The 27,487-nt window shown below is 37.9% G+C and overlaps 1 protein-coding gene across 1 annotated transcript; it reads left to right on the top strand.

Annotated features, from left to right (window-relative positions):
- The first annotated feature begins 382 nt into the window (after nt 1-382).
- On the top strand, nt 383-26,882 carry CPSF2 (cleavage and polyadenylation specific factor 2, 100kDa). Its single transcript, XM_011949393.1, has 13 exons — nt 383-546; nt 626-731; nt 1,747-1,876; nt 4,933-5,048; nt 5,841-6,028; nt 6,682-6,972; nt 17,823-17,923; nt 18,594-18,794; nt 19,946-20,098; nt 21,143-21,368; nt 22,460-22,759; nt 24,596-24,730; nt 25,133-26,882. The coding sequence occupies exons 1-13, from the start codon at nt 514-516 to the stop codon at nt 25,223-25,225; spliced, it is 2,073 nt and encodes a 690-aa protein (XP_011804783.1). The 5' UTR covers nt 383-513; the 3' UTR covers nt 25,226-26,882.
- The last annotated feature ends 605 nt before the right edge of the window (nt 26,883-27,487 follow it).

The raw sequence follows: 27,487 nt of genomic DNA, 5'->3' as shown, positions 1-27,487 counted from the left end.
TTTTTTTTTTTTTTTGTATTTTTTATAGAGACAGTGTTTTGCCATGTTGCCCAGGCTAATCTTGAACTCGTGAGCTCAAATGATTTGCCTGCCTTGGCCTCCCTTAGTGCTGGGATTACAGGTGTGCACCATCACACCTGGTCTTTTCTGTTTAAAATGTGTCTACACACCATATATTTAAGTGTACCTTATACTACATTTTTTATAGCTATGCAGAGCACAGATAGTAATAATTGAAATTCATAGGTAATCATAATTTTAGCTCTTAGTTTTGCTCTTCTGCCCCAGCATAGTCTTCAATCCAGAATTGGGGAATAATTTTGAATATTCTCTCTTTACCCTCTGAAAAGATTCAAGAAGTAGTCCTTTCGATTGTGTTCTTGTAGGCATGTTCACCAGATTGATGCAGTACTGTTGTCTCACCCTGATCCTCTCCACCTTGGTGCCCTCCCGTATGCTGTCGGAAAGTTGGGTCTGAACTGTGCTATCTATGCAACCATTCCTGTTTATAAAATGGGACAGATGTTCATGTATGATCTTTATCAGGTAATTTAAGCAATTAAAAAAATTTTGTTAGCACTCCTTCAGTGATAGTTTTTCACCTTTATTTGTGTTATTCTTTTAGTCTCGACACAATACGGAAGATTTTACACTCTTTACATTAGATGATGTGGATGCAGCCTTTGATAAAATACAGCAGCTAAAATTCTCTCAGATTGTGAATTTGAAAGGTAAAAAGAATTTCCAGTAGTAAGTACTTAGACGAATGGGGTTTAACTTGCTAGAAAATACTGAGGAAAATTCAGAGAGAAAATTACAGGCATTATGGTCTGAAGAAGAAAAAAATTAGCACATTCTGCCTTGATATAGAACTCTTAACTTCCATTTGAATTTTAAAATATTTCAGAATAAACGCCAACAAAATGTTGATAGCTCAGGCTTTTTCATATTTAACTTGGGAAAGACTCATTTAGTGTTTACCATGTATAATAAACAAAAGATAATTTGGCCATTTCCTCCTCCTCAGAGCTTACAGTTAGATTGAGGTGACAAGGTAGCTGAGATGGCTAAATGTAGTGATTGGGGTAAATGAAGTGCTATGGCAGCAGAGTAGATAATGAATTCTAGCATTGGACATTAAAAAGTTTATTATTGAATTAGGTCAGGAAGTCCTATATTAAGTCATATTTATCATCTACAGAGATAATTGTATTAGATATTTTCATAGAAATGAACCCTGGCATTGATAAAATAGTGCAATAATGGACTCTGAAGATTTAGCCCAGAAATAACAACAGTCTCAACAGTTTTGCTTCTAGTTAGTTTTTCTGTGGGATAAATTCTTTAGCGCAATGAGATTTAAATTATTCTGTTAGTTTAGAGGTTAGCAAAAATGGAAACGTTTGATAATTGTGTATATAAAATATACATTAAAATTTGCTAGTTCATACTAAATAATTTAATAGTGTACTAGCTTTTAAATCTAATCTCTAGCCTTGTACTTATAAGCACAGATATCTCTACAAGAATACATAATAAAGTAACAAGAATGTTTGCCTCCAGTGAGGGAGTAGAGTAGCTGGGAGACAGGAGAGTGAAGCCTGCTTTCACTATATGCATTTTTACTTTTGAATTTTGTGTTATTACATATACAGGATTACCTATTAAAATATTATCATTTAGAAATAAATAACCTTTCTTTAGGGTTGTAAAAGAAATCTGAGTATTGTTACCTTGTTGACGTAGGTAAAGGACATGGCCTGTCTATCACACCTCTGCCAGCTGGTCATATGATAGGTGGAACAATATGGAAAATAGTCAAAGATGGCGAAGAAGAAATTGTTTATGCAGTTGACTTCAACCACAAGAGGGAGATGTAGGTATATCAAGACAAAAGCTAAAGGAAATGCAATTAGTATTATTTTATTCTTTGAAGGGAAAATAAGAAACACAGTTTTTATTTTGGTTACCAGAAATTTAGGGCAACTTAAAAGCATCAAATAGAGAATGTTTTCAAAATTAATTATTTACATAGTAAGGGGGAAAAGTATGTTATAAGACATAAAAGATTTTAAAAATTTACACGTTAATTATACACTCTACAAAACAGATACCTCCCTGGAGATGTTGCAAAGGAGATGAATTTTAAATATGAAATTATGTAAATAATAGCAAGTTCTCAACCTGCTATTTAACAAAACTTTGTGGATGGGTTGTTCTTTTGTTTTGTAACGTGATATGGTTTGGCTCTGTGTCCCCACCCAAATCTCATCTTGTAGCTCCCATAATTCCCATGTGTTGTGGGTGGGACCCAGTGGGAGATGATTGAATTATGGGGGCGGGTCTTTCCCATGCTGTTCTTGTGATAGTGAATGGGTTTCATGAGCTCTGATAGTTTTAAAAACGGGAGTTGCCCTGCACATAATATAATTACCATCTAATATAACTGCCCTGTATGTTTAAAGTTAGTCCCTTTGAACTCAATGCTAGTTATGATTTTACATACTTCATGTGGCACTCAGAGCATTACTATACAATATTTTGGTGTTTAGTCTCTTACAGGCTTGTTTTGTTTTATCTGTACATTAAGTTCATAGCTATTTTGTGTTACATTACAGTAGGCTCAGGATCTTTGTATTAAGAAATACTTAACACAAATAGACTGAATTTTAGACACTTATAACCGTAGATTAATGAGGAAAGGATGGTTATGTTGCAGGCTGAAAGAGTGAGGGTCGTGATCAACTCAGTATACCACTGGAGGCTAGATGAGTAAACAGCAAACTCTTCTCATAAATGCAGAATGTTGGCAAACTGACAAACTGTGTTTGCCACCCAGAAGGAATGCTGAGGGCAGTCATGCCTCAAGTGCAAGTGTTGCTTGTGACTAGGCACATCTGAAGCCTGTTAGCAGTAATGTGAACCTATGGTCAATTAAGCAATTAACCTGTGGTCAATTAACCTGTGGTCAATTAACCAATTGTTACCTCCTCCTCCCTGGTCTTTCTACCCAATAAATATGAAGGGCTGTGGAAGCTCAAGGCGGCTGCCTTTGCTCACTAGAAGCAGGGAGCTCTCTTCTTCCCCTGATCCCTTCCTTTAAAGTAGTTACTTTTGTTTTAAGTTTTCATTTCTGTGTTCGTCCTCCTTCATTCAGTCTTGTAGTAACCATGGCAAACTGTGGCATGGCTATTTGAGTAAATGGTATTGAAGGATTCAACCATTTTGGAAAAAAGTCAATTTGTGTCGTTTTAATTATATAACAAAAGAAATTTCAGATAGATTAGAACTAAATAGAAATGAAGCAATATTGGTGAGTCTGATCTCTGAATTGGAAAAGACTTTGTAAGCATAAAAATAATGGACCAAGTTACAAAAGAAAAGTTTGATAGATTTGATGACATACAGGTTCAAATGTCTGAAACAACGAATAAAAAAAAAATCAAAGTAGGAAAATATTTGCAGCAAGTTGCCCAAAAACTTGCAACATATATATAAAATCAAGTATTAATTTATTAATAAAAATATACCAGTTGCAAAATGGACAAAAGTTATAAAGTCAAAAAAGAGAAAATTTAAATTATTTTTTTTGTTAGATACCCTTAAAATTATTATTCTTATTTATATTTTTATATATTTTTTTGAGACAGAGTCTCACTCTGTTGCCAAAACTGGAGGCAAGTGGTGCGATCACGGCTCACTGTAGTCTCAACCTCCCAACTTCAAGTGATCCTCCCATTTTAGCCTCCCAAGTAGCTAGGACTACAGGTGCTCTCTAACATTCCTGGCTATTTTTGTATTTTTTTTTGAGGCGGAGTCTCGCTCTGTCAACCGGACTGGAGTGCAGTGGCCTGATCTCAGCTCACTGCAAGCTCCGCCTCCCGGGTTTATGCCATTCTCCTGCCTCAGCCTCCCAAGTAGCTGGGACTACAGGCGCCCGCCACCTCGCCCGGCTAGTTTTTGTATTTTTAGTAGAGACGGGGGTTTCACCGTGTTAGCCAGGATGGTCTTGATCTCCTGACCTCGTGATCCGCCCGTCTGGGCCTCCCAAAGTGCTGGGATTACAGGCTTGAGCCACCGCGCCCGGCCTATTTTTGTATTTTTAGTAGAGATGAGGTTTTGCCATGTTGCCCAGGCTGGTCTTGAACTACTGGGCTCAAGTGATCTGCCCACCTCTGTCTCCCAAAGCGTTGGGATTACAGGTGTGAGCCACCGCAGTAGTCAAAAATTATTTTTAAATGGTGGTTTTCTTCTGGGAAGTATGTAGAATTGGTCAGTCTTTTTGGTTGAACTTTTCTGGGTAATGTTAAATCTTTCTGGAAGGCCTTTTAGCAGTACTATGTATTACAGTAAATACATTTCTAGGAATGTGACCTAAAGAAACAATCAGAAATGCAATTGAAGCTTTTGTAAAAATGTTCTTTGAAAGATTATTATGGCAAAAATAAGTGACCTAAATATTAATAAAGGGAAGGGATCAAATACAGTGTAGACACAATAAAATGTTTTTATAACTGTTAAACATTTATTTTACAAAAAAAGTTTATGTCATGAGTAAAAACCAGGATATAGAACTGAGTATATAGGAATGTATATGGGATATCAGCTTTGAAAAATACATATGTGTATCAGTACCATAAGACAGGGCGAAAAGAGAAAAAAAATGTGTGAATAGAAAAACTTACATGGTTAGAAGGATGTACACCAAAATATTATGTCAGTTATCTCTAAGTAATGGTACTCTGGAAGATTTTTATTTTCTTCTTTATACTTGTTTGAAGTTACTAGATTTCTTATCAATGAGCGTGCCTACTTTTATAGTTAGAAGAGGGAACACCTTATAAATGAAGCTGCTTATTTTTTAAGTAAGAGAAGCTATTATTGTTTACTTGAAATGCTATAAAATATTCCTCTTCTTAAAATTTCTTATAGCCATTTAAATGGATGTTCCCTGGAAATGCTAAGCAGGCCTTCCTTACTTATCACAGATTCATTCAATGCTACATATGTACAGCCTAGAAGAAAACAGAGAGATGAGCAGCTTCTGAGTACGTATTCTTTCATGTCCTTATTATTATTTTGTAGCTTTTTGTATATTTAGGGAATATAAGTACAGGTTTCTTTGTTTTTTTTGTTTGTTTGTTTTTTTGTTTGTTTTTGAAACGGACTTTCGCTCTTTTACCCAGGCTGGATTTTTTTATTTTTATAGAGATGTGATCTCCCTATGTTGTCCAGGCTGGTCTTGAACTCCTGGACTAAGCCATCCTCCTGCCTTGACCTCCCAAAGTGCTGGGATTACAGGTGTGAGCTATTGTACCTGGCCACCATTTTATATGAGGGTTTTGGGGCATCTGATGGTTTTGGTATTCGTGGGGGTCCTGGAGCCAGTACCCATGGATACTGAGGGATGGCTGTATATATAATTATGTGAGTGTATATATATGTATGTACATAAATTTGGGACAAAGTTCACTGGGGTGGCGGGGTAGCCCAGAAACACCAGGCTAGTTACATTTGGGCTAGCCAAACAATTTTCTCAGTGATACACACACCATTTTCCATGTATATTATAATGTATAGAGTGTTGAGGACTACTGATTTATAATTTTTCAATGAAAAAAGATTGAGAGTTAATGACACTGAATTTCTAAAGAGATAGTTAACAGAATCAAAAGCAATTGTAATGACCTGAACAAAATTCCTTCATTTTGTACCTGGCCTAGTAGTTGCTTATTTGTAAATTATAGTCTTTCTAATAAAAACAGAGAGATAAAATTATCTGTAATTTTGTAGCATAGTATTGTTATGTTCTATAGGGATTTTACATTCTTGTTTTCTAGCAAATGTCTTGGAAACACTTCGAGGTGATGGAAATGTGTTAATAGCAGTGGACACAGCAGGCAGAGTTTTGGAACTTGCTCAACTTCTTGATCAGATTTGGAGGACTAAAGATGCAGGACTGGGTGTTTACTCATTGGCACTCCTAAATAATGTCAGTTACAATGTGGTAGAGTTTTCTAAATCCCAGGTTTGTTCTCATGTTGTCATTTGTAATAAAGAAGTTTGCTACAGTGATTGGGTCTGTGGAAGTGGGTGTCTTCATTGTTTTTTGGATTTTATTTTTCCCTTGAAGAGATTGTTAGTAATGATGATAACTTGCTATTAACCATTTACTGTTCTGTGTGCTTTAAATGTATTATTTCATTTAATCTGTATTTATTCTACTAAGTAGTTTCCCTTTTGTCCCTGTTTAAAGATTAGGCAAATTGCTTCTCTTCTAACTCTTTAGTATCCCAGTCTGTAAAATGGGGACAAAAATAGAACCTACCTCATAGCATATACATGTTAGAATTCATTGTTCTTTCTTTTAAATAAGCTTTTTGCCTTGAAATAGCAATCTCTGGGAGTAAGATTTTCATTTAGAACATATACCTTGCCTTTTCAAAAAGATTTAAGGTGATTTACATGTGAAATATAATGCAAAAATCGGGGTTTTTTTGGATGAAAACTAGGGTGGGATAATCTAATGGGAAATGGAAGCAGAAAATAAGCTGCTTGTCAAAACATTACAAATTTAAGCAACCAGTGGGGGTAAAAGATAGAACTCAGATTCCTTGACTATTAGAGAATATATTGAAGTTATAGGATTTCTAATTCTTGTCATCTTTCCTCCCATATTAGGTAGAATGGATGAGTGATAAATTGATGAGATGTTTTGAAGACAAAAGAAATAATCCGTTTCAGTTTCGCCATCTCTCTTTATGTCATGGTCTTTCTGACTTGGCCCGAGTACCTAGCCCTAAAGTTGTGCTTGCCAGCCAACCTGACCTGGAATGTGGATTTTCAAGGGATCTCTTTATTCAGTGGTGTCAGGATCCTAAAAACTCAATCATTCTAACTTACAGAACTACTCCTGGGACTTTAGCACGTTTCCTAATTGATAATCCTTCTGAAAAAATTACAGAAATAGAGGTAAGCACTTGTATGTGAACTTTACCTTAAGACTGTTTGGGGGATACGTTGTGCATGATGTATAAAAAATAGTGACCAAAAATAAAACTTGAAGTTGTTTTAGGATTTTGATCAGAATTACTCTTGAGAGCCAGGAGTGGTGGTGTGTGCTGTAGTATCAGCTACTCGGGAGGCTGAGGTGGAAGGATCACTTGAGCCCAGGAATCTGAGGTCAGCCTGGGCAACATGCCAAGACCCAACCCCCATCTCTTAAAAAAAAAATTACTGTAGGAGAGAGCCTTTAATAGCACAAATTTCAGAGTTCCTTAACTGGAGGCTCTCATTCTTTTTTGAGATGGGGTCTTGCTTTGTTACCCAGTCTAGAGTGCAGTGGTGCTGTCATAGTTCCGTGCAGCCTCAAACTCCTGGGCTTAAAGGATCCTCCTCCCTCAGCCTCCCAAGTAGCTGGAACCACAGACATGTGCCACCATGCCTGGCTATTTTTTTATTTTTATTTTTTGTAGAGCCGTCTCATTGTATTGCTGTGGGTGATCTCAAAAGAAGTTCTCATTCTTAAACTTTTCCTTGGTACCCTCTAGTTTACCCAGAGGGTAAGCGTATACAATGTTTTCTCAATATCTGAAAGGTTCCTTTCCTGTCTCTTGCTTAATTTAAATCAGACTCTTTCCTAAAGATGTTCTTTATCCTGTAGCCCCCTGAAGTAATTACTCTTTCTTTCAGTGTTGCATGTACTTTGAATGGAGTACATGTCTTCCTTGTTCTGTATTGCAGCTTCCTAGCTATTTATCTTCCATTTGCAGTTTTTGCCTTCAGACCTGCTGATATGCTGACCCCTCCTTGTTTCTGACATTTAATGATCTCTTGGTCATTCTGTAACTCATTCACCATTTGACCCTGATTCACAGTCTTCCTGTCCACTTGTATTCAGGACTTTATTCTCATTGACTTTAGCATCCATGTGTATGATCTATCCAATTCTTCCCAGTTACTTGACACCTTATTTCTTAATCTTTTCCTTCATCTTACCTCAGACATCCATTCCTGCTATCATGCTGTCTATTCCTGTGGTCATGCTTGTAACCTTCTTTTGGCTGAACAGTCTCCAAGCATCTCATTCTGAATTTACAGCTGACTTTCCCTATTATTCTCATGACAACAACTCTTCGGTTCCATTGAGACTTTCAGTTCATGAACCTCACCTTTATACTGTTTGTCATCCTTCCAGCCTTAAACTCAGTGGTTCACAATTAATCAAAATTTTGCAAATACCTTTAACTCTCTTACACTTCTGTTTTAGTCACCTGGAAAGGGTTTGACCTTAGTTAAACCATTTGTTTGGTGTGTGCCTGTACTTAAGCAGCTTTATGTTTCTGAAGTTAAACACTACAGTGTAGACAGATTTGTTTTCACATGCATAACTTCACATCTCAGAAGGGGACCTACACCAGTACTCAGCATTCGGTAGGATGTTCCCTTTCTCACTGTAAGGCAATTTTATATCTTCTTTCTCCTCAAACATCCTACAGCTCACTCTCAGCCTTCATTCATAGCACATGATCTTGTCTCCAACTTAACATAGAAGTCGAAGCAGTGAGTCAGGAATTCGTTTATCTTTCCACCACTAAATATACTAACTTGATTCTGCATCTGCATTTGCTGCCTTATCTCCTGTTATAGGAACAAGACAATTAGCTCAATGACTAGTATACCCAAAGATCATTTGCTTAATAACCAGCGCATCAATTCTATCGATTTTTCAAAACTAGTATATCATTAAAGTTTGTAGCATTTGATATAGTGGGATGGTTAATAACTGCCAGAGTTGCAAAGGTTTAGGTAACTAAACCTTAACATAAACCTATAACATAAAGCAGTATCATAAAGCTGCTTCTCATTTTGTCTTTGTAGCACTCATGTAATTATTTAATTAGAGATAGACTCTCGCTCTGTCACCCAGCCTGGAGTGCGGTGGCACCATCATAGCTCACTGTATCCTCAAACTCCTAGGCTCAGGTTGTCCCTACCCCTCCCCCTAACCCACTCCACCTTGCAAAGTGCTGGGATTATACATGAACCACCGCAGCTGGCCCTTAGCAGTCATTTTAAGGAAAGTTTAGTTTATTAAAAGCTATGTGGTAGGGATATCTGTCTTCCAACTCTACTTAAGAAAAGCATAACATCAGTAACTAAAATCTGAGATATATGTACTATAATTATAGAATTGTTGAGCCAGGATTCTGAGCAAGCACAGCAAAGTAAAATGGTGTCTTTGGGGTTATTTAGTAGCTTGGAAATACAAGGTTAAAAGAACTAAGAAATACTTGAAACAATTTCATCAGATAGGAAATATTGAATTTGAAAATTTTAATTACTAGAAATTAAATTAGGTCTAATAAATCATTTGAGGAATTAGTAAAAGAAAAATGGTTTAAGTTTGGGAAAAAAAATAGACAATGATATTCAGAAGCATGCTAAGGAAATGAAAACAGCCAAAACATCAAATGTTAAGTTTTTGATCTTTTTAATAACTAATGCTGATGCTCAGGACCTTTCCTTGCTCACCTTCTTAGCGATAGTTCCTTTGCAGTTATCCCTCCTATCTTCATTATCTAGCAGTTTTCCCTCTACTTGATCACATCCAAAACCATTTTTATTCTTCCCCTACTCCCAATACTATTCTTCTGTCTTATCTCAGAGAATGCAGCACTTCCCACATATTCAAGCCAAAAATCTAGAAGTTTAAAAAATGTTCGACTGAAATATAATATATACTGAAACCTACGTTAAGTGTATAGCATGATGAACTTTTACAAATTGAATGCACCTGTCTAGTCTGTACCCTGATCGAGAAATAGAATATTTCTATAGCGTGTTGGGCAGAGCTAACTAAGGTAAAAAATAGAAATGTAAAAAAAGAAATAGAGGACTGGGTGTGGTGGCTCACGCCTGTAATCCCAGCAGTTTGGGAGGCAGAGGCGGGCAGATCACAAGGTCAGGAGTTCAAGACCAGCCTGGCCAACAGAGTGAAACCCTGTCTCTACTAAAAATACAAAAAATTAGCCAGGCATGGTGGCGGGCGCCTGTAATCCCAGCTACTCGGGAGGCTGAGGCAGGGGAATTGCTTGAACCTGAGAGGTGGAGGTTGCAGTGAGCCAAGATTGCACCACTGCACTCCAGCGTGGGTGACAGAGTGTGACTCCATCTCAAAAAGCAATAAAAAACACATATAGTTCACTATCTTAACCATTTTTATGTGTACAGTACAGTAGCGTTAACTATATGTACATTGTTGTATGACAGATCTGTAAAACTTTTTCATGTAGCAAAACTGAAACTCTGTACCGATTGGATAACAACTCCCAGAGAGATCTTTTAAACATTCATCATTTCATGTCATTCACTTGCTTAAATGGCTCCAAAGCCTGCCTTCTTCTCTTTCAATAACATCCATACTACTTAGGCAGGCTTCTTAGATCCCACATGATCTAATCCCCACCTACCTTTTGACTTTAGCTTATTCCACTTTCTCTATGCCCTACAGTGCATCAGGATCTTTGCACTAGCTGTTCTTCTGCCTATAGTGTTCTCTCCTGGCTTTGTGTGTGGCTGGCTCCTGGTCATTTAGGTCTCAGGTTAAACCTGAGGCCTATCCCCTCAGGTACACCTTTGACTACAGATTTAAAATACCTGCCTGGTTTAGCTGCCTATCACCTTACTTGAATTATTTTTCCTAGCACTCGTCACCATCTGATGTATTCCTTGTTTGTTGTCTTCCTCTTCCCACCATCAACTAGAATTTGAATTCCATGAGAAAAAGGCCCTTGTTTTTCGGTATCTTTAGCACCCAGAACAGTGCCTGACATATTGGAGGCCCTCAGTAGGAGCATTGGTTGAATTCATGAATGATCAATAAAGTGAATATGGAATAAACCAGATTTCTGATTGTGTTAGACAAGAAAAGTTTACCAAGTATGGTATTTTTTCATGTGTATCTAATGCCCTTCTAAGTCAAGTCTTATTCATTTAGAAAGAGCAAAAATGAACAACGAATAAGGATTAATAGGTTGGAGTAGATTTGGATCAGAAAAAGGAGTAACTTGGAGGTAATACGGTGAAGGAGTAGGAAGAAAAATATTTTAGAGTTGGTTATTCTAGAAATCTGTTTCTGAATAAGCTATTACTCTTACATATTTTAAATGAAAAATAAGATGGAGAGAAAAATTTGTTACAGCAACAGGCATAAACTAAATCACAGAGGTAAATACTTTGTTAAAGATTATTGGTGGGTAAAAGGCATCTGTGTAGGTTGCTAACTGTTTTAAAAAAAAATCCCACTGTTTTCTGAATGAAACTTATTTTCAAATAAGTTATTAGGCTAATGTGAGATGCCAGATATAAACATGTATTTACTTTTTTATTTTAACTTATTTTTTTGAGACAGGGTCATGTCATTCCCTGTCACCCAGGCTGGAATGCAGTTGCCTGATCATAGCTTACTGCAGTCTTGAACTCTTGGGCTCAAGTGTGCCTCCTGCTTAAGCCTCCCAAGTAGTTAGCACTGCAGGCATGTGCCGCCATGCCCAGCTAATTAAAAACATTTTTTATAGAGATGGGAACTTGCTGTGTTGCCCAAGCTGGTCTTGAACTACTGGCCTCAAACAGTTCTCCCACGTTGGCCTCCCAAAGTGCAGGGATTACAGGTGTGAGCCACTGCTCCTGGCCCTAAACATGTAAATCACCCATTTATTTTAGACATGAAAATAATCTGATTTTGATTTAATTTTTTTGTTGTTACTTGTCTCCCATCCCTTTACCCCACTGGGCAGCCCCTGAACTAGAATAGCCTCAGAAAGATTCCCTTTTTTTCATTCCTTTTAATTTTGAAAAAATTTCAAACAGGAAAGTTACAAAATATTATACCCAGATTCCCCAATTGTCAACATTTTCCTGGATTTGCTTTATCACTTATATACACATGACACAATATTACTTTTTCTGAACCATTTGAAGAAAAATTGCAAATATTTCATCATTATCTCTAAATATTGCCAGTGTGTATTACCTGAAAACAAGGGCAATCTCCAGCAAAACCATGTTACATCCATTGAAATCAGGAAATCAACATCGATACCATCCTACCATTTCACCCACTGACCCCATTCAGCATTCGCCTTTTACCGATGACCACATTGTCCTTTATAATTACCCTTTCCTTTTTTGTCCAGGTTCCCATCCGTGACTACATACTGCATTTAATTGTCATAACTGTTGACATTTTTGAAGCATATATATTCTGGAATTTCTTTTTCTTATTGATATACTAATATCTGTTTTGTTTTTTTTTTTTTTTAAAGAGATGGGAGCAAGGTGTGGTAGTATGTGGCTATAGTCCCAGCTATTGAGGCAAGAGGATTGCTTGAGCCTGGGAGTTTGAGGCAAGCCTGGGCAATATAACAAGGCCTTATCTCAAAAAAAAAAAAAAAAATGTGTGTGTATATTTATGCACATATCCTGAGACTTGTATTTTCACTTGAGTCCTTCTTGAACAATGTAAGAAGATATAAGGTCTACCTTACATAGTACCTGGTATATTATAAACGTTTAAATGTTTTTGAATAAATAAATGAATGCTTTTTAGTAATTTTATAATAGTACATTGTATATGTGTACTGTGATTATTTAATGTAGGGGTTCTCAAAAGTGTGGTTTGAGGATCCCTGGGAGTCCCTGAGACCCTTTCAGGGAGTCCACAAGGCCAAAGCTATTTTTTATAATACTGGTAAAATGATATTTGCCTTTTCACTGTGCCTACATTTATACTGATGAGTAAGATCAGTGGTACATAAAGTCCTTACACCTTGGCCTAAAAATCCACTAGTGGTCACTGCATTTTTTACCACCATACACTTGTCATTAAAAAAAAAAAAGGCTAGTTTCACCTAAGAATGTCCTTCAGAGGCTGGGCGTGGTGGCTCATGCCTATTCCCAACACTTCAGGAGGCCAAGGTAGGAGGATCACCTGAGACCAGGAGCTTCAGACCAGCCTGGGCAGTATAGCAAGACTGCCTCTACAAAGTATAAAGGTATATTAAACAAAACAAATTTGAAAGAGAATATCTTTGAGGGGCCAGACATACTGACTCATGCTTATAATCCCAGAACTTTGGGAGGCTGAGGTGAGAGGATTGCTTGAGGCCAGGAGTTTGAGACCAGTCTGGGCAGCATAGTGAGACCTTGTCTCTATAAAAAAGAAAAAAAGTGTCCTTGAGGGAATAGTAAAAGTTACTAATATTACTGAGTTCTTTTAGTAAAAGTTTCTTGTTTTTTTTGAGATGAGTCTTGCTCTGTTGCCCAGGCTGGAGTACGGTGGTATGATCTCAGCTCTCTGTAACCTCTGCCTCCCGGGTTCAAGCGATTCTCCTGCCTCAGCCTCCTGAGTAGCTAGGACTACAGGTGTGTGCCACCACGCCTGGTTAATTTTTTTGTATTTTTAGTAGAGATAGGGTTTCACTGTGTTAGCCAGGATGGTCTTAATCTCCTGACTTTGTGATCCATCTGCCTCAGCATCCCAAAGTGCTGGGATCACAGGCATGAGCCATTGCACCTGGCCTAGTAAAAGATTTTTTAAAAGTTGGGTGACAAGATAGGAAGTATTAATAAAGAACTTGCGTTGTGTACTAAAGTACAATGACTGTCTCCAAGAAAAACACTTGTATGTTTATTTGAGTCGTGAGTTAAACTAGCCACTTTTTTCTGGGAACACCTTTTTTTTTGTTTGTTTTTGTTTTTTGTTTTTTGTTTTTGAGATGGAGCCTCGCTCTGTGGCCAGGCTGGAGTGCAGTGGCGTGATCTCGACTCTCTGCAACCTCCACTTCCCGGGTTCAAGTGATTCTTCTGCCTCAGCCTCCCAAGTAGCTGGGACTACAGGTGTGCATCACCATGCCCAGCTAATTATTTTTTTTTTCATATTTTTAGTAGAGATGGGGTTTCACTGTGTTGGCCAGGCTGGTCCCGAACTCCTGACCTCAGGCGATCCACCCACCTCAGCCTTTCAAAGTGTTGGGATTACAGGCGTGAGCCACCGCACCTGGCCCTGTTTTGTGTGTGTGGTTTTTTTTGAGTTTGGGTCTCTGTTGCCTAGGTTGGAGTACAGAGGCACAATCATGGCTCACCACATCCTTGAACTTCTGGGTTCATGTGACCCTCCCGCCTCAGCCTTTCTATCAGCTAGGACTATGGGTGTGTTTCATCACATCTGGCTAATTTTTTATTCTTTTTTGTAGAGACTGGGTCTTGCTGTGTTGCTCATAGTGGTCTCGAACTGGCCTCAAGCAATCCTCTCACCTCCGACTCCCAAAGTGCTAGAATTACAGGCATGAACCACTGTGCCCAGTCTGGAACACCATTTTTATGTGAAATAATGACAGGGTCATTCAGATTTGGGTGTTTGGCAGACATTTTCTTGAAAATTAATACATTGAGCCTGTCACTCTAAAGAAAACAATTGACAACATTTGTTGGCTTAAATCTGATAAAATTCTAACTTTCAAATGAAAATTTAGAATTTTGGAAAACTTATACCCAGCACTGTGAGATTGACAACTTAAACTGAAAAGACTTCTGATAAGATTGGTGGTGATATTTGCAAATGTGATTTAAAAAATATTGTCAGCATTTGTAAGATCTGGATAATTTGGTGAACTAGTATATTCTAAATAACCAATTAATTATGTGACAAAATAATGCACAAATTAAAAGATCCATTCAAAATTTAAGATACAGGCTGGGTGCAGTGGCTCACGCCTGTAATCCCAGCACTTTGGGAGGCTGAGACAGGAGGATGGCCTCAGTCCAGGAGTTCAAGACTAGTCTGGATAACATAGCGAGACTTTGTCTCTACAAAAAATAAAAAATTAACTGGGCATGGTGGTGCACATCTGTGGTTCCAGCTATTCAGGAGGCTGGGAGGTAGAAGGGTTGCTTGAACCCGGGAGTTCGAGGCTGCAGTGAGCAGTGATCATGCCACTGCACTCATCATAGGCAACAGAGCAAGACCCTGTCTCAAAATGAAGAAAAAATCCACAGAGTGTAAGATACATAAAAAAAAAAAAAAAAATTTAATGTAACATAGTACAAAAAGTCTATCGGTATGGTTTCAGGTTCTGCATTAAAACTAACCTTTAAGAAACTACCACTTTCTGAGTTTTAATGTAGTATCAAAGAATAATATCCATGAAAGGACTATTTACATGTTTTTCCCTTTCCAACTATACATGTGTGTAAGCCTGGATTTTCTTCGTATACTTTAACCAAAACAGCATATTGCAAGAGAGTGAATGGAGAAGCAAATGTGAGAATCCAGCTGTCTTCTGTTTAGCTAGACGTTAAAGAGATTTGAAAAAATATAGAATAATGCTATTGGCCAGATGCAGTGGCCCATGCCTGTAATCCCAGCACTTTGGGAGGCTGAGGAGGGCAAATTGCTTGACTCCAGGAGTTTGAGACCAGCTTGGGCAACATGGCAAGACCCGGTCTCTACAAAAAAATACAAAAATTAGCTGGGAGTGGTGGTGCGTGCTTGTAGTGGTCCCAGCTACTCAGAAGGCTGAGGTGGGAGGATCATTTGAGGCTGGAAGATTGAGCTGCAGTGAGTTATAATTGCACCACTGCACTCCAGCCTGGGCAATGCAGCAAGACCCTGTCTCAAAAAAATAAAATAATGCCGTTCTTCACACTATCTTTTTTTGCTTTGGAAAATGTAATTTTTTTTGGTAAAAATTTGTTAATGTTGCCATGTGGTTTTATTATTATTTATTTTATTTTTGAGACAGAGTTTCGCTCTTGTTGCCCAGGCTGAAGTGCAATGGTGCAATCTCAGCTCACTGCAGCCTCCATCTCCCAGGTTCAAGTGATTATCCTGCCTCAGCCTCCCTAGTAGCTGAGATTACAGACATGTGCCATCACGCCTGGCTAGTTTTGTACTTTTAGTAGAGATGGGCTTTCTCCATATTGATCAGGCTTGTCTCGAATTCCCGACCTTAGGTGAACCACCCGCCTCGGCCTCCCAAAGTGCTGGGATTAAAGGCATGAGCCACCGCGCCTGGCCTATTGTTATTATTACTTAATTTATTTTTGAGCTGGAGTCTCACTCTGTTGTCCAAGCTGGAATGCGATGGTACGATCGTGGCTCACTGCAGTTTCCGCCTCCCAGGTTCCAGCGGTTCTCCTGCCTCAGCTTCCTGGATAGCTGGGATTACAGGCATGTGCCACCATGCCCAGATACTTTGTGTATTTGTAGTAGAGACGGGTTTTACCATGTTGGCCAGGCTGGACTCGAACTCCTGACCTTAGGTGGTCTGCCTGCCTCAACCTCCCAAAGTGCTAGGATTACAGGTATAAGCCACCATGCCCGGCTGGTTTTATTATTTTTTAATGGACATAAATATTTTTAAAATTGCTCAGTTTTAATTTCTGATAAGGTAGACATTCAGAAATAGAACCCACAAAAACAAAAAGCTCTTTGGAGTTCTCTAATTTTTAGGAGTCTGAGGTAGTCCTGAGATAAATATATGAGAACTACTGATTTGTCATTCCATTTTGATGGATTTTAAAATTTTGTCCAGTTTTTTACTATTATAAATATTGCTGCAATGTACTAATGTACTTTTTTTTTTTACACATTTGTGATTGTTTCAGTAGGATAAATTCCTAGAAGTACTGTGTCAAATGATAAATTTTTATTTTTAGATGTTAGCAAATTGCCTTTTAACATAGTTGCACTAATTTTCCCACAGACAATGGAAGAAGGTACTCTTTCCCCATGTATGGCATTGCCAATCTCATAGATGAAAACAATTATGTTTTTTATATTTTGTACTTTTCAGAAATTAGTAAAGTTAAGGGTCTTTTCATAGCCAGTAGTTATGTGTCTTTCTTATTTTGTAAATTGCCTTTCTAAGTATCTTGTCCTTTTTCATGTGTTGATCATCCTTTTCTTAACTCATTTGGAAGAGCTCTTAGGAAAAAATAATTTTTGTTGGTCACAGTGCTGAAGATATTTTTCTGTTTCTTTTTTGTTTTTCTTTACAGTTTCTTATTTTATGAGGTTTAAAATGTCAAAGGGAGATTTTCTTCATTCACGTTGCTGCATTTATTTATGTTTCTCGTTACGGCTTTTGGGCCTCACCTACTCCAAATTATAAAAATGCTTATCTGTATTTTCTTTCCCTGATCGGGGATTTTTAACCAGTTTGATTGATTGATTGATTGAGACCGGGTCTTGCTCTGTCAGACTCAAGTGATCCTCAGTCTCAGCCACCTGAGTAGCTGGGACTACAGGTGTGTGCTACCACTCCAGGCTTTTTTTTGTGTGTGTGTGGAGATGAAGTCTCATTATGTTGCCCGGGCTAGTCTCAAACTCAAGTGATTTTCCTGCCTCGCAAAGTGCTAGGATTATAGGTGTGAGCCATCGTGCCCAGCCTCCCAGCTAATTTTTAAATTATTCCTAGAGACAGAGTCAACCAATGTTGCCCAGGCTGGTCTTGAACTCCTGGCCTCAAGCAGTCCTCCTACCTTGGCCTCCCAAAGTGCTGGGATTATAGGTGTGAGCTACTGTGCCTGACCAACCAGTTTGATGTAAATTAAACCCATTCTAGATGATGTGTGACAGCTCAATTTTAATACTAATCTAAGTAGGACCTATAATTGCATGTAATGGAAACTTGATTAATTTCAGAGGAAAAACATCAGTTTAAAGATGACAGAGCAATTTAGAGATGCGGTGTATCTCATATCCCACTGCTTTAACCCCCTAATATTAACATTTCCTTTCGTCTGTTCCTTTTTTTTAGTTGAGGAAACGTGTGAAGCTTGAAGGGAAAGAACTTGAGGAATACTTGGAAAAAGAGAAACTAAAGAAAGAAGCTGCCAAAAAGCTTGAGCAGTCAAAAGAGTGAGTCATTTTCAGACAGATTATAAACTTATGGATGCAATTTGAGAAGAGTGTGTCTTTGACTTAAATGTTTCATTGAAAATATTTTTAAATTTTCATAAGACTTAATTTTGTCACAGACATCTTTCAAATGTCTAGAATACCAGATCCTGTCAGTGCTAATATTGTTATGCATTTATTTGTTATGTTTTATAAAATGTCAGTCCAGTAATATTGAATGTCATTCTAGTCATGCTTCACTTAGTGATGGGGACACCTTCTCAGAAAAGTGTTGTTAGGGGATTTAGTCATTGTGCAAACATTCGGATATATGTTTACACAAACCTTGATGGTATAGCCTACTGTGTGTCCAGGGTCTATGATATGGCCCATTGTTCCTAGGGTACAAAACCTGTACAGCATGTTGCTGTACTGAATACTGTAGGCCATTGTAACACATGTTAAGTAATTGTTTATCTAAATGTATCTAAACACAGAAAAGGTACAGTAATCTTATGGGACCTCTGTTGTATACGTGGTCCAGTGTTGTTTACCAACATAACTGTATATTATCATTTGAGTTAATATTGAATTAATAATATTGAGGATTGATTCAGTAATAAATAGATAAATATTAATTTAAAATATCTTTGAAACTTTATGACCTTGATCTATTCTAAAATCCTCCTAGGGCAGATATAGATTCCAGTGATGAGAGTGACATTGAGGAAGATATTGACCAGCCATCAGCTCATAAGACGAAGCATGACTTGATGATGAAAGGTGAAGGCAGTCGTAAAGGAAGTTTTTTCAAACAGGCAAAAAAGTCCTATCCTATGTTTCCTGCCCCAGAAGAAAGAATTAAATGGGATGAATATGGAGAGATTATCAAGTATGTGAGCAAAACAAACTTTTCTCTCTTGCGAATTGGAGGTATTAACTGTGTTATCATTTTTCAGTTCATGAATTTGATCTTTCTAGTCACATGTACGTGGTTATTTTCTGAGTACCTCAGACTGAAGACACAGAAGATTTGTAACTTGAAACATAAAAATAGAGATGCTGAGAAACATAGAGAATATTAGGAGAAAACTGGCAGTTTTATGACTTAGTTGTGTAAAGGTTTAAAAACATGATCACATGATCAAGACTTTTTTCCCCACTTAAAAAGAGAGGAAGATGTAGAATAGGAAGAACTTTGGGGCTGTGCATGGTGGCTCACGCCTGTAATCCCCACACTTTGGGAGGCCTAGATGGGAGGATCACTTGAGCTCAGGAGTATGAGACCAGCCCAGACAATATAGTGAGACCCCCATCTCTATCTTTAAAAAAAAAAAAAGAGAGAACTTTGGATGACTGGTGATTGCATTACCAATGGATTATGTCTTAAGTATTATACAAGTTTTATGAGATTAAGAGGAATATGATATAGCGTGAGTGAAACCATGGAAAATTTACAAAATCTATACTCATTATTAGAAAAACAACTGCAATCACGTGTTGTAATTGCAAATTTGAAAACACTACTATCCTGTGTAAAAAAAAAAAAGAGAAAAAGAAAAACATAATACAGGCTGGGTGTGGTGGCTCACGCCTGTAATCCCAGCACTTTGGGAGGCCGAGGCGGGCGGATCACGAGGTCAGGAGTTCAGGACCAGCCTGACCAAGATGGTGAGACCCCGTCTCCACTAAAAATACAAAGAAATTAGCTGGGCGTGGTGGCAGGCACCTGTAATCCCAGCTACTCTGGAGGCTGAAGCAGAGAATTGCTTGAACTGGGAGGCAGAGATTGCGGTGAGCCAAGATGGCACCACCACATTCCAGTCTGGGTGACAGAGTGAGACTCCATCTCATAAAAAACAAAAAATGCAATACATACAGTCATCTGGTAATTGATATGAAATTTCATTGGCTTTGGATGAAATGTATATTTAAATCTTGAGATATGTGAGGACTCCAAAAATTACGCTGCCTACTAGTTATATATGTTATGTAGTATTAGCTTGCTTTTTTACTGCTTCTAATTAGAGACTTATTATTTAGACCAGAGGATTTCTTGGTGCCAGAGCTTCAAGCTACTGAAGAAGAAAAAAGCAAATTAGAATCTGGTTTGACAAATGGAGATGAACCCATGGATCAGGATTTATCTGATGTTCCTACTAAATGTATTTCTACAACAGAGTCTATTGAAATAAAGTAAGTGCTTCTGTGACATTTTGAAAATAGATTATAAGATAAAATTTCAAGCATTTGAATTATATAATTTACATTATTTTCAAGCGAAATTTCTGAATATTCTTTAGTAAGTTTGTGCTTTTAAAATTTAATTTATTTTTGTATGAAGAGACTTGTGAAATATGGTGGCATGATATTTTCTCTTCATTAATGATATTTGAATGCCAAAGTAATTGAATTGGTGGTGAGAGGTGTACTTAAATTGTAACATTAAATTGTCCATTTATATGAAGAAAAATTATTTCTGGCCTTTTTAGTCTGTAAGCAGGTGAAAGGGAATAGTGTAACTCACAGTTTAATTTTTCTGAGTCACTGCTTGTTTCATAGAATATACTCCGTGACTTAAACATCTCTAAGACCCTAATGTCTGGAAAATACTGTTGTGATCTGAAGTAGTTAGAAACCTTTTTTCCCCTCCTTTCTACTTAGTTAAATAATACCAGTAAATGATCATTTTGGAATTTTTTTTAAGTCATCAGAGAACAAAGTGTTTTATTTGTCCAGTAATATCATTTAGTATATATTTTTGGGTGTAGATAAGATCTAAATAATACAGATAGGGCTGGGCACAGTGGCTGATGCCTGTAATCCCTGCACTTTGGTAGGCTGAGGTAGGCAGATCACTTGAGATCAGGAGTTTAAGACCAGCCTGGCCAACATGGTGAAATCTCATCTCTACTAAAAATGCAAAATTATCCCTGTGTGGTGGTGCACACCTATAATCCCAGTTACTTGGGAGGCTGAGGCAGGAGAATTGCTTGAACCTGGGAAGTAGAGGTTGCAGTGAGCGAAGATCATGCTACTGCACTCTAGCCTGGGCAAAAGAGTGAGACCCAATCTCAGAAAAAATAAATAAATAAATAAATAAAAATAAACAAATCATACAGATACTACAACACATGTGTATTTCTCAAATCCTAGTGTTATATGTTATATACATGATAAAAGCCGTTTTTTTTTAGAATTATGAGAAAAGTTATCTTGAATAATCATATCTAATTACAGAGCCCGGGTTACCTACATAGACTATGAAGGACGCTCTGATGGGGATTCCATTAAAAAAATCATCAATCAGATGAAACCACGACAGTTGATCATCGTCCATGGCCCACCAGAGGCCAGTCAGGATCTGGCAGAGTGCTGTCGCGCCTTTGGTGGGAAAGATATTAAAGTGTACATGCCAAAGCTGCATGAAACAGTTGATGCCACGAGTGAAACTCACATCTACCAGGTAAACATTCCAGGAGTTGCCAGTGAGTAGAAATAAGTACTTTTTGTGGCAGGTTAGGACAGATAACATTAGAAATACAGAGATGTGTGAGACGGACAGACATGGACAGTCTCCTGCCCTAGCAGTCCTGATACGGTATGGGGCTTAGAACAAGGAAATACCATTTATCACGTTGTTGTGCCTCTGAGAGAAGAAGTATAGGATGCTATGAGAGTATTAAGAGGGGAAACCACCCACCTTTAGAGGTTTAGAAAAGGTTTCCTGCGGGAAGTGATAACTAATCCTAAGTGATGTTTACATGGGTTGTCAGGACAGACAGAGTAGGGAAGCGGGGGAAGAGCATTCTAGGCAGAGGGAACCATATTTGCAAAAGTACAGAGGTGAGGAAAATCATTGTTTAAGAATTAAAAAGTTTTAGAAGAATTCCCGGATATCAAGGTTCTACTCCTAATTGGAACAAATGGAGACGGATGCCAAATATAGGACTAGCACAGTAGAGAGATAAACTTTGTCTGGTAATGGGAGATGGTGTCAGTTTAAGGCTGGAGTGGTGTCTATATCCGGAAGAAATGGATGTGCACATACCAGGCAGGAAATTTATTCTGGGCAGAGTAAGAAGAAGCAACCTTCCAAGAATATGGAGATGTGAAATTCTGAAAGGACAAGCAGTTCGGTACCTAGTGAAGTATGCCAAGTACTAGAGGATGGGACTGATCAGTGGTTCTCAACCTTGACTGTACATGAGAATCATCTGGGGAGCTTTGTGAGGGTCAGAGGGATTCAGTGTTCTGGTCTTAGTCTTACCAGTTATGTTAGAAACACTAGATACCAGGCTCTGATACACTTTTTGTTTTAATTGCCATGTGATTCCATTTTGTAGTCAGGGTTAAGAATCTCTGTTTTGGAAAGTAGGCAGGGGCCCAATGATCTGCAAGGTAATGAGGTCATTGCAGGTCATTGTGAGGCTCAGATGAGTGAAAGATTTTCCAATTTTAACATATTACCGGGCAGAAAATGATAATAGGTTATATTTAATTTGTTAATCTGTATTCTGTGGGTTTTATTTCTCTCCCCCTCCTTTGCATATCTAGGTGAGATTAAAAGACTCACTTGTCAGCTCTCTTCAGTTTTGTAAGGCAAAAGATGCTGAATTAGCTTGGATAGATGGTGTCTTAGATATGAGAGTTTCCAAAGTGGACACAGGGGTTATTTTAGAAGAAGGAGAACTAAAGGATGATGGAGAAGACTCAGAGATGCAAGTGGACGCTCCCTCAGATTCTAGTGTTATAGCACAACAAAAGGCCATGAAAAGTCTGTTCGGAGATGATGAAAAAGAAACAGGTGAAGAAAGTGAAATCATTCCTACTTTGGAACCCTTGCCACCTCATGAGGTAAAAAAAGCATGTGCTTTTTTGATTTCTTCCTGAATTTCTCATCCTTCTAGTTTTCATGTCTTTTGGTTTCTTTTTTCCCCCTTCCAAAACTAAGGGGGTCTGTGGAAGCTTTTCTATTTTTAACCATTTAAAATGTGTCAGCTGGGGTCAGTGACTCACGCCTGTAGTCCTAGCACTTTGGGAGGCTGAGGTGGGAGAACTGCTTGAGGCCAGGAGCTCTAGATCAGCCTGATTAACATAGTGACACCCTGTCAGAAACCTAGCTGGCATGGTGGCATGCACCTGGAGTCTCAGCTAAGTAGGCTGAGGCAGCAGGATTGCTTGAGCTCAGGAGTTCAAGACTACAGTGAGCCACGATTGTGCCACTGCATCTAGCCTATATGATAGAGCGAGACCCTGTCTTGAACATAAAATATGTCTCACATTTGGGCTGATTTTGGAGTTTTTAAAAAAGAGAACTTACAACATGCTTCTGCGTGTTTGTCTCTGTGTATATATCAATTCTATACAGCTAAGGAATGACCTATCTTTAGCAAATCTTTTAAGGTACATAATTGTTTCATGATTTGTTTTTTTGGTATGGATTTTTAAATTTTAAGTTTGATGAGTATGAAGATCACCTGCCTGCTTCCAGTCAGGAGATTTATAGTTTTCTAAGAAAGTCATACTGGTGTGTTTTTTGTTTTGTTTTGTTTTGTTTGAGATAGAGTCTCACTCTGTTGCCCAAGATGGAGTGCAGTGGCATGATCTTGGCTCACTGCAACCTTTGCCTCCTGGGTTCAAGCGATTCTCCTGCCTCAGTCTCCCAAGTAGCTGGGATTACAGGCATGAGCCACCGGGCCTAGCTAGTTTTTATATTTTTAGTAGAGATGGGATTTTGCCATGTTGGCCAGGCTGGTCTTGAACTCCTGACCTCAGGTGATCCACCCACCTCGGCCTCCCAAAGTGCTGGGATTACAGGTGTGAGCCACCGCCCCCAGCCAAAAGTCGTACACTCCATTTTTTTTATGTTTCATTCAGTTCAAACAACTTTTGGCTTTGATATAGTTAGAAATCTTTAATTAAGTGTAGATATAATTTAGTCTAGCATTTACATATTCTTGAGAGGTATCTAGTTAACTAGCAAAGATTCTAGGTAATTAAACTTGGAAAAATATTAAAACTGAATCTTACATGCATGTCAAGTGATGTCTTCAGCCCTACTATGAAATTAAGAATAGAGAGACAGCCTCTGTCACTGGATTCCCTTCTAGTACAACCCTCAAAATTGGGAGGAGGAATTAGAATGTTTCTTTGTTCTGTTCCAAAGCTAAAGCTCTTCAAAGTAATATCAAAGCAGAAAGCAGCAGCATTAGGCAAGAACCACTTTCCTTACTGATCGTAGAACCTATGGCATCCATTGCATTTGCTCTGAGGAAGGAGGGACAGGGAAAATGGGATTAGGGAGGAATTGTACTTTGAAGTAAGCAAATGACTGGGATCTAGAAAATGAATTTTTGGTTCAGTCCTGCCCATGGCACTCTAGTTAATCCCCTTAGGCAAGTGGGTGAGGGAAGAGCATAGCATTACCAAATGTCTCTGTTATAATGAGACATGACTAACAAAACTGATTGTGAAACAGAAAATGTGAAGGGCTTTATAATGTTAAATAATGGGGTAAAATGTAGAATAACAACTTGGAATGTGATTTGCAGTCTTGAAATGATCTGTCAAAGGACTTCAGGGAATAATAGAAAATCTCTTAGGGCTCATGTAATATTTTACTTTATTCAGTACAGTTGTATGTCTGGTGTTTTACTTGAAGTTATTCTTTCCCCTTTGACCTTACCTAAGGTTCCTGGACATCAGTCAGTTTTTATGAATGAACCAAGACTGTCAGACTTCAAGCAAGTTCTCTTACGGGAGGGGATTCAAGCTGAATTTGTAGGAGGTGTACTTGTTTGCAACAATCAAGTGGCAGTCCGCAGAGTAAGTGTGTTTTCAATAAGGGCTGAATTGAACACATACTTCTGATGTTTTGTCATTTTGAAATTCTGTAATTCTTGATTGGTATTTTCACAAAACTGAAGATCAGTAATTTATGTTCATGATCATGACCTCAAAGGCTTACAGAAGTCTTACTGACTTGAAGGCTTATGAAAGACTCTTGAAGAAGTGGTATATAATTTTATAGTAAATTTTAATTATTTGAATCCTCTGACATTTATGTGTCTATGTAAAATTCATGACTTCAGTATTATATCCATATGCTATGAATCAGAGCAACCCGTGTCCTGACCAATCATAATCTATTTCATATATTTCAGTTTTTATGTCTGCATATTAATGAATAGAAAATGTACTAAAGAATTTTTTTTATTTGGTTTCTAGACGGAAACTGGACGCATTGGATTAGAAGGCTGCCTTTGTCAAGATTTTTATAGGATAAGAGACCTTTTATATGAACAATATGCCATTGTGTAAAAGACATGATGTCAAGAAGGATCTGCTTGACCTTTCTAAGAAAAAGGGATTCTTATCTTCCTTTGAGCTTTTGATGTTTGGTTTTGTAACATACAGAAAGAATCTGCCAGAAAAACTTACATGTATTAGATTTTAAAAAATATAAATAGAGAACATTTTGCAAATGCTCAAATGAGCATTCTGTCTTTTGGCTTTCAGAGTGATAGAGCTCCTAACAGGTGTACAGGCCCAAGAGTTGAAGGTGATTGGTTTTCTTTACAGACTCCTTGTTCTAGAAGGGCTTTTTACTTGAATAAAACAATGCAACTTAGCAAACCAATTCATGGCCTTAGAGAAACATTTTTGCATGAGTTCTTACAAACTGTTATATTTTCTGGAATGATAAGTGAGAATTATTTAGAAAAGACATGCTCAAAAAAAAAAAAAAAAACTAAACTGATAAAACAGTTTTTTGAAGTTTATTTTTAAAAGTATACGTGCTATGAATCTTTCCAGTTTGAATATGCAATTGTTTTCTGCCTATATTTCCCAGTGATTTACTCTAGGGTAAGGTACTACACATTTGGTTCAGAAATCAATTTTTATTTCTCCTATATCTTGTTTTATCAAGATTTTGTTGTGGCATTTCAATGTAAATTATAACACCATCATTTGAATATACATAATTCAAAAGAACTCCTTGATGCAGTATAGTCTTAAGGGTTCTGCATACCTTTTAGAAACATCTTAGCCATCAGTTAGGTCCTGTATTAAACTGTTTAGTGCTCTGTTTTTAAGAAAACAAATGTTGAACCTCACACTTTTATGTGGTGACAGTATAATTTAATTAAAAGGTGTAAATGTTTTCATCTCTTAGGCTTGCTCTCTCCAAAGGTCACCCAAGCAGTTTTTGGATTTTGTACACATTACTACTAAAATAATACTGAAGTTGGATAAGGTTATCCTTTCTGTGTTTGCGTCTTTCTTGTGACTAACCACCCTGATATAGTATAAACCACTGTGTTCAAGAGTAAAAACAACATATGCAATTTTCATTGAACTTAAGGAGTGAAAACCATGTAAACTATTGAAACTATTGTAATCCATTAATGCTTTTTAAGAAGGTAGCTTAATCATGGCAGACCTTGATGTTTATTTCTCAAATGGTTAAGCCCTCTTCTTTACACTTAGTTGTTTTTTTTTTTTTTTTGAGACAGACACAGCCAGGCTGGAGTGCAGTGGTGAGATTTTGGCTCACTGTAACCTCTTCCTCCAGGGTTCAAGTGATTCTCCCACCTCAGCCTCACAAGTAGCTGGGACTATGGGCACATGCCACTGCACCTGGCTGATTTTTATATTTTTGGTAGAGACAGGATTTCACCATGTTGGCCAGGCTGGTCTCAAACTCCTGACCTCAAGCGATCCATCCACCTAGACCTCCCAGAGTGCTGGGATTACAGGCATGAATCACCACAACTGGTCTACCCTTAGATTTTTGGAAGGATCGATATTCTTATTTAACTATGTATGGAACAACCCAGTAATATCAGACTTGACTTACTATTTCATTCTCTTTCAGATGCTCACAAAGCTTCTATTGTAGATTATAGTGTTAATGCAAAGTTTACAGACTTTTGATATGGAAAACCAGATATACAAAACAATGTTACAAAAGGCAGATGTAAGAGTATGTTTTCTTTTTAGTGCTTTGAAAAATTTTCACTTTAACTCTTACTACAGTATAGATTAAGCCCTATAATGCTATTTATATTCCAGGGGAAAGAAAATCTGAATTTGTTTCATGGTTTAAAGCATCTGGTTTACATATTGTATTGTAATACTGATACGGTTTGGCTGTGTCCCCACCAAATTGAATTGTGTTAATAGTTCCCATAATCTCTATGTGTTGGGGGAGGGACCCAGTGGGCGGTAATTTAATCATGGTAGCGGTTACCCTCATGCTGTTCTTGTGATGGTAAGTTCTCATGAGATCTGATGGGTTTTTTTTTTTTTTTGAGACGCAGTTTCGCTCTTGTTGCCCAGGCTGGAGTGCAATGGCACGATCTCGGCTCACCACAACCTCTGCCTCCCGGGTTCAAGCAATTCTCCTGCCTCAGCCTCTTGAGTAGCTAGGATTACAGGCATGCCCCACCACGCCTGGCTAATTTTGTATTTTTAGTAGAGACGGGGTTTCTCCATGTTGGTTAGGCTGGTCTCAAACTCTTGACCTTAGATCGTCTGCCTGCCTCGGCCTCCAAAAGTGCTGAGATTACAGGTGTGAGC

Source organism: Colobus angolensis, unplaced genomic scaffold, assembly GCF_000951035.1.
Source record: "Colobus angolensis palliatus isolate OR3802 unplaced genomic scaffold, Cang.pa_1.0 Scaffold3, whole genome shotgun sequence".
Taxonomy (NCBI): domain Eukaryota; kingdom Metazoa; phylum Chordata; class Mammalia; order Primates; family Cercopithecidae; genus Colobus; species Colobus angolensis.
The sequence above is the reverse complement of the archived record's forward strand: the minus strand, read 5'-3'. Positions and strand labels throughout refer to the sequence as shown.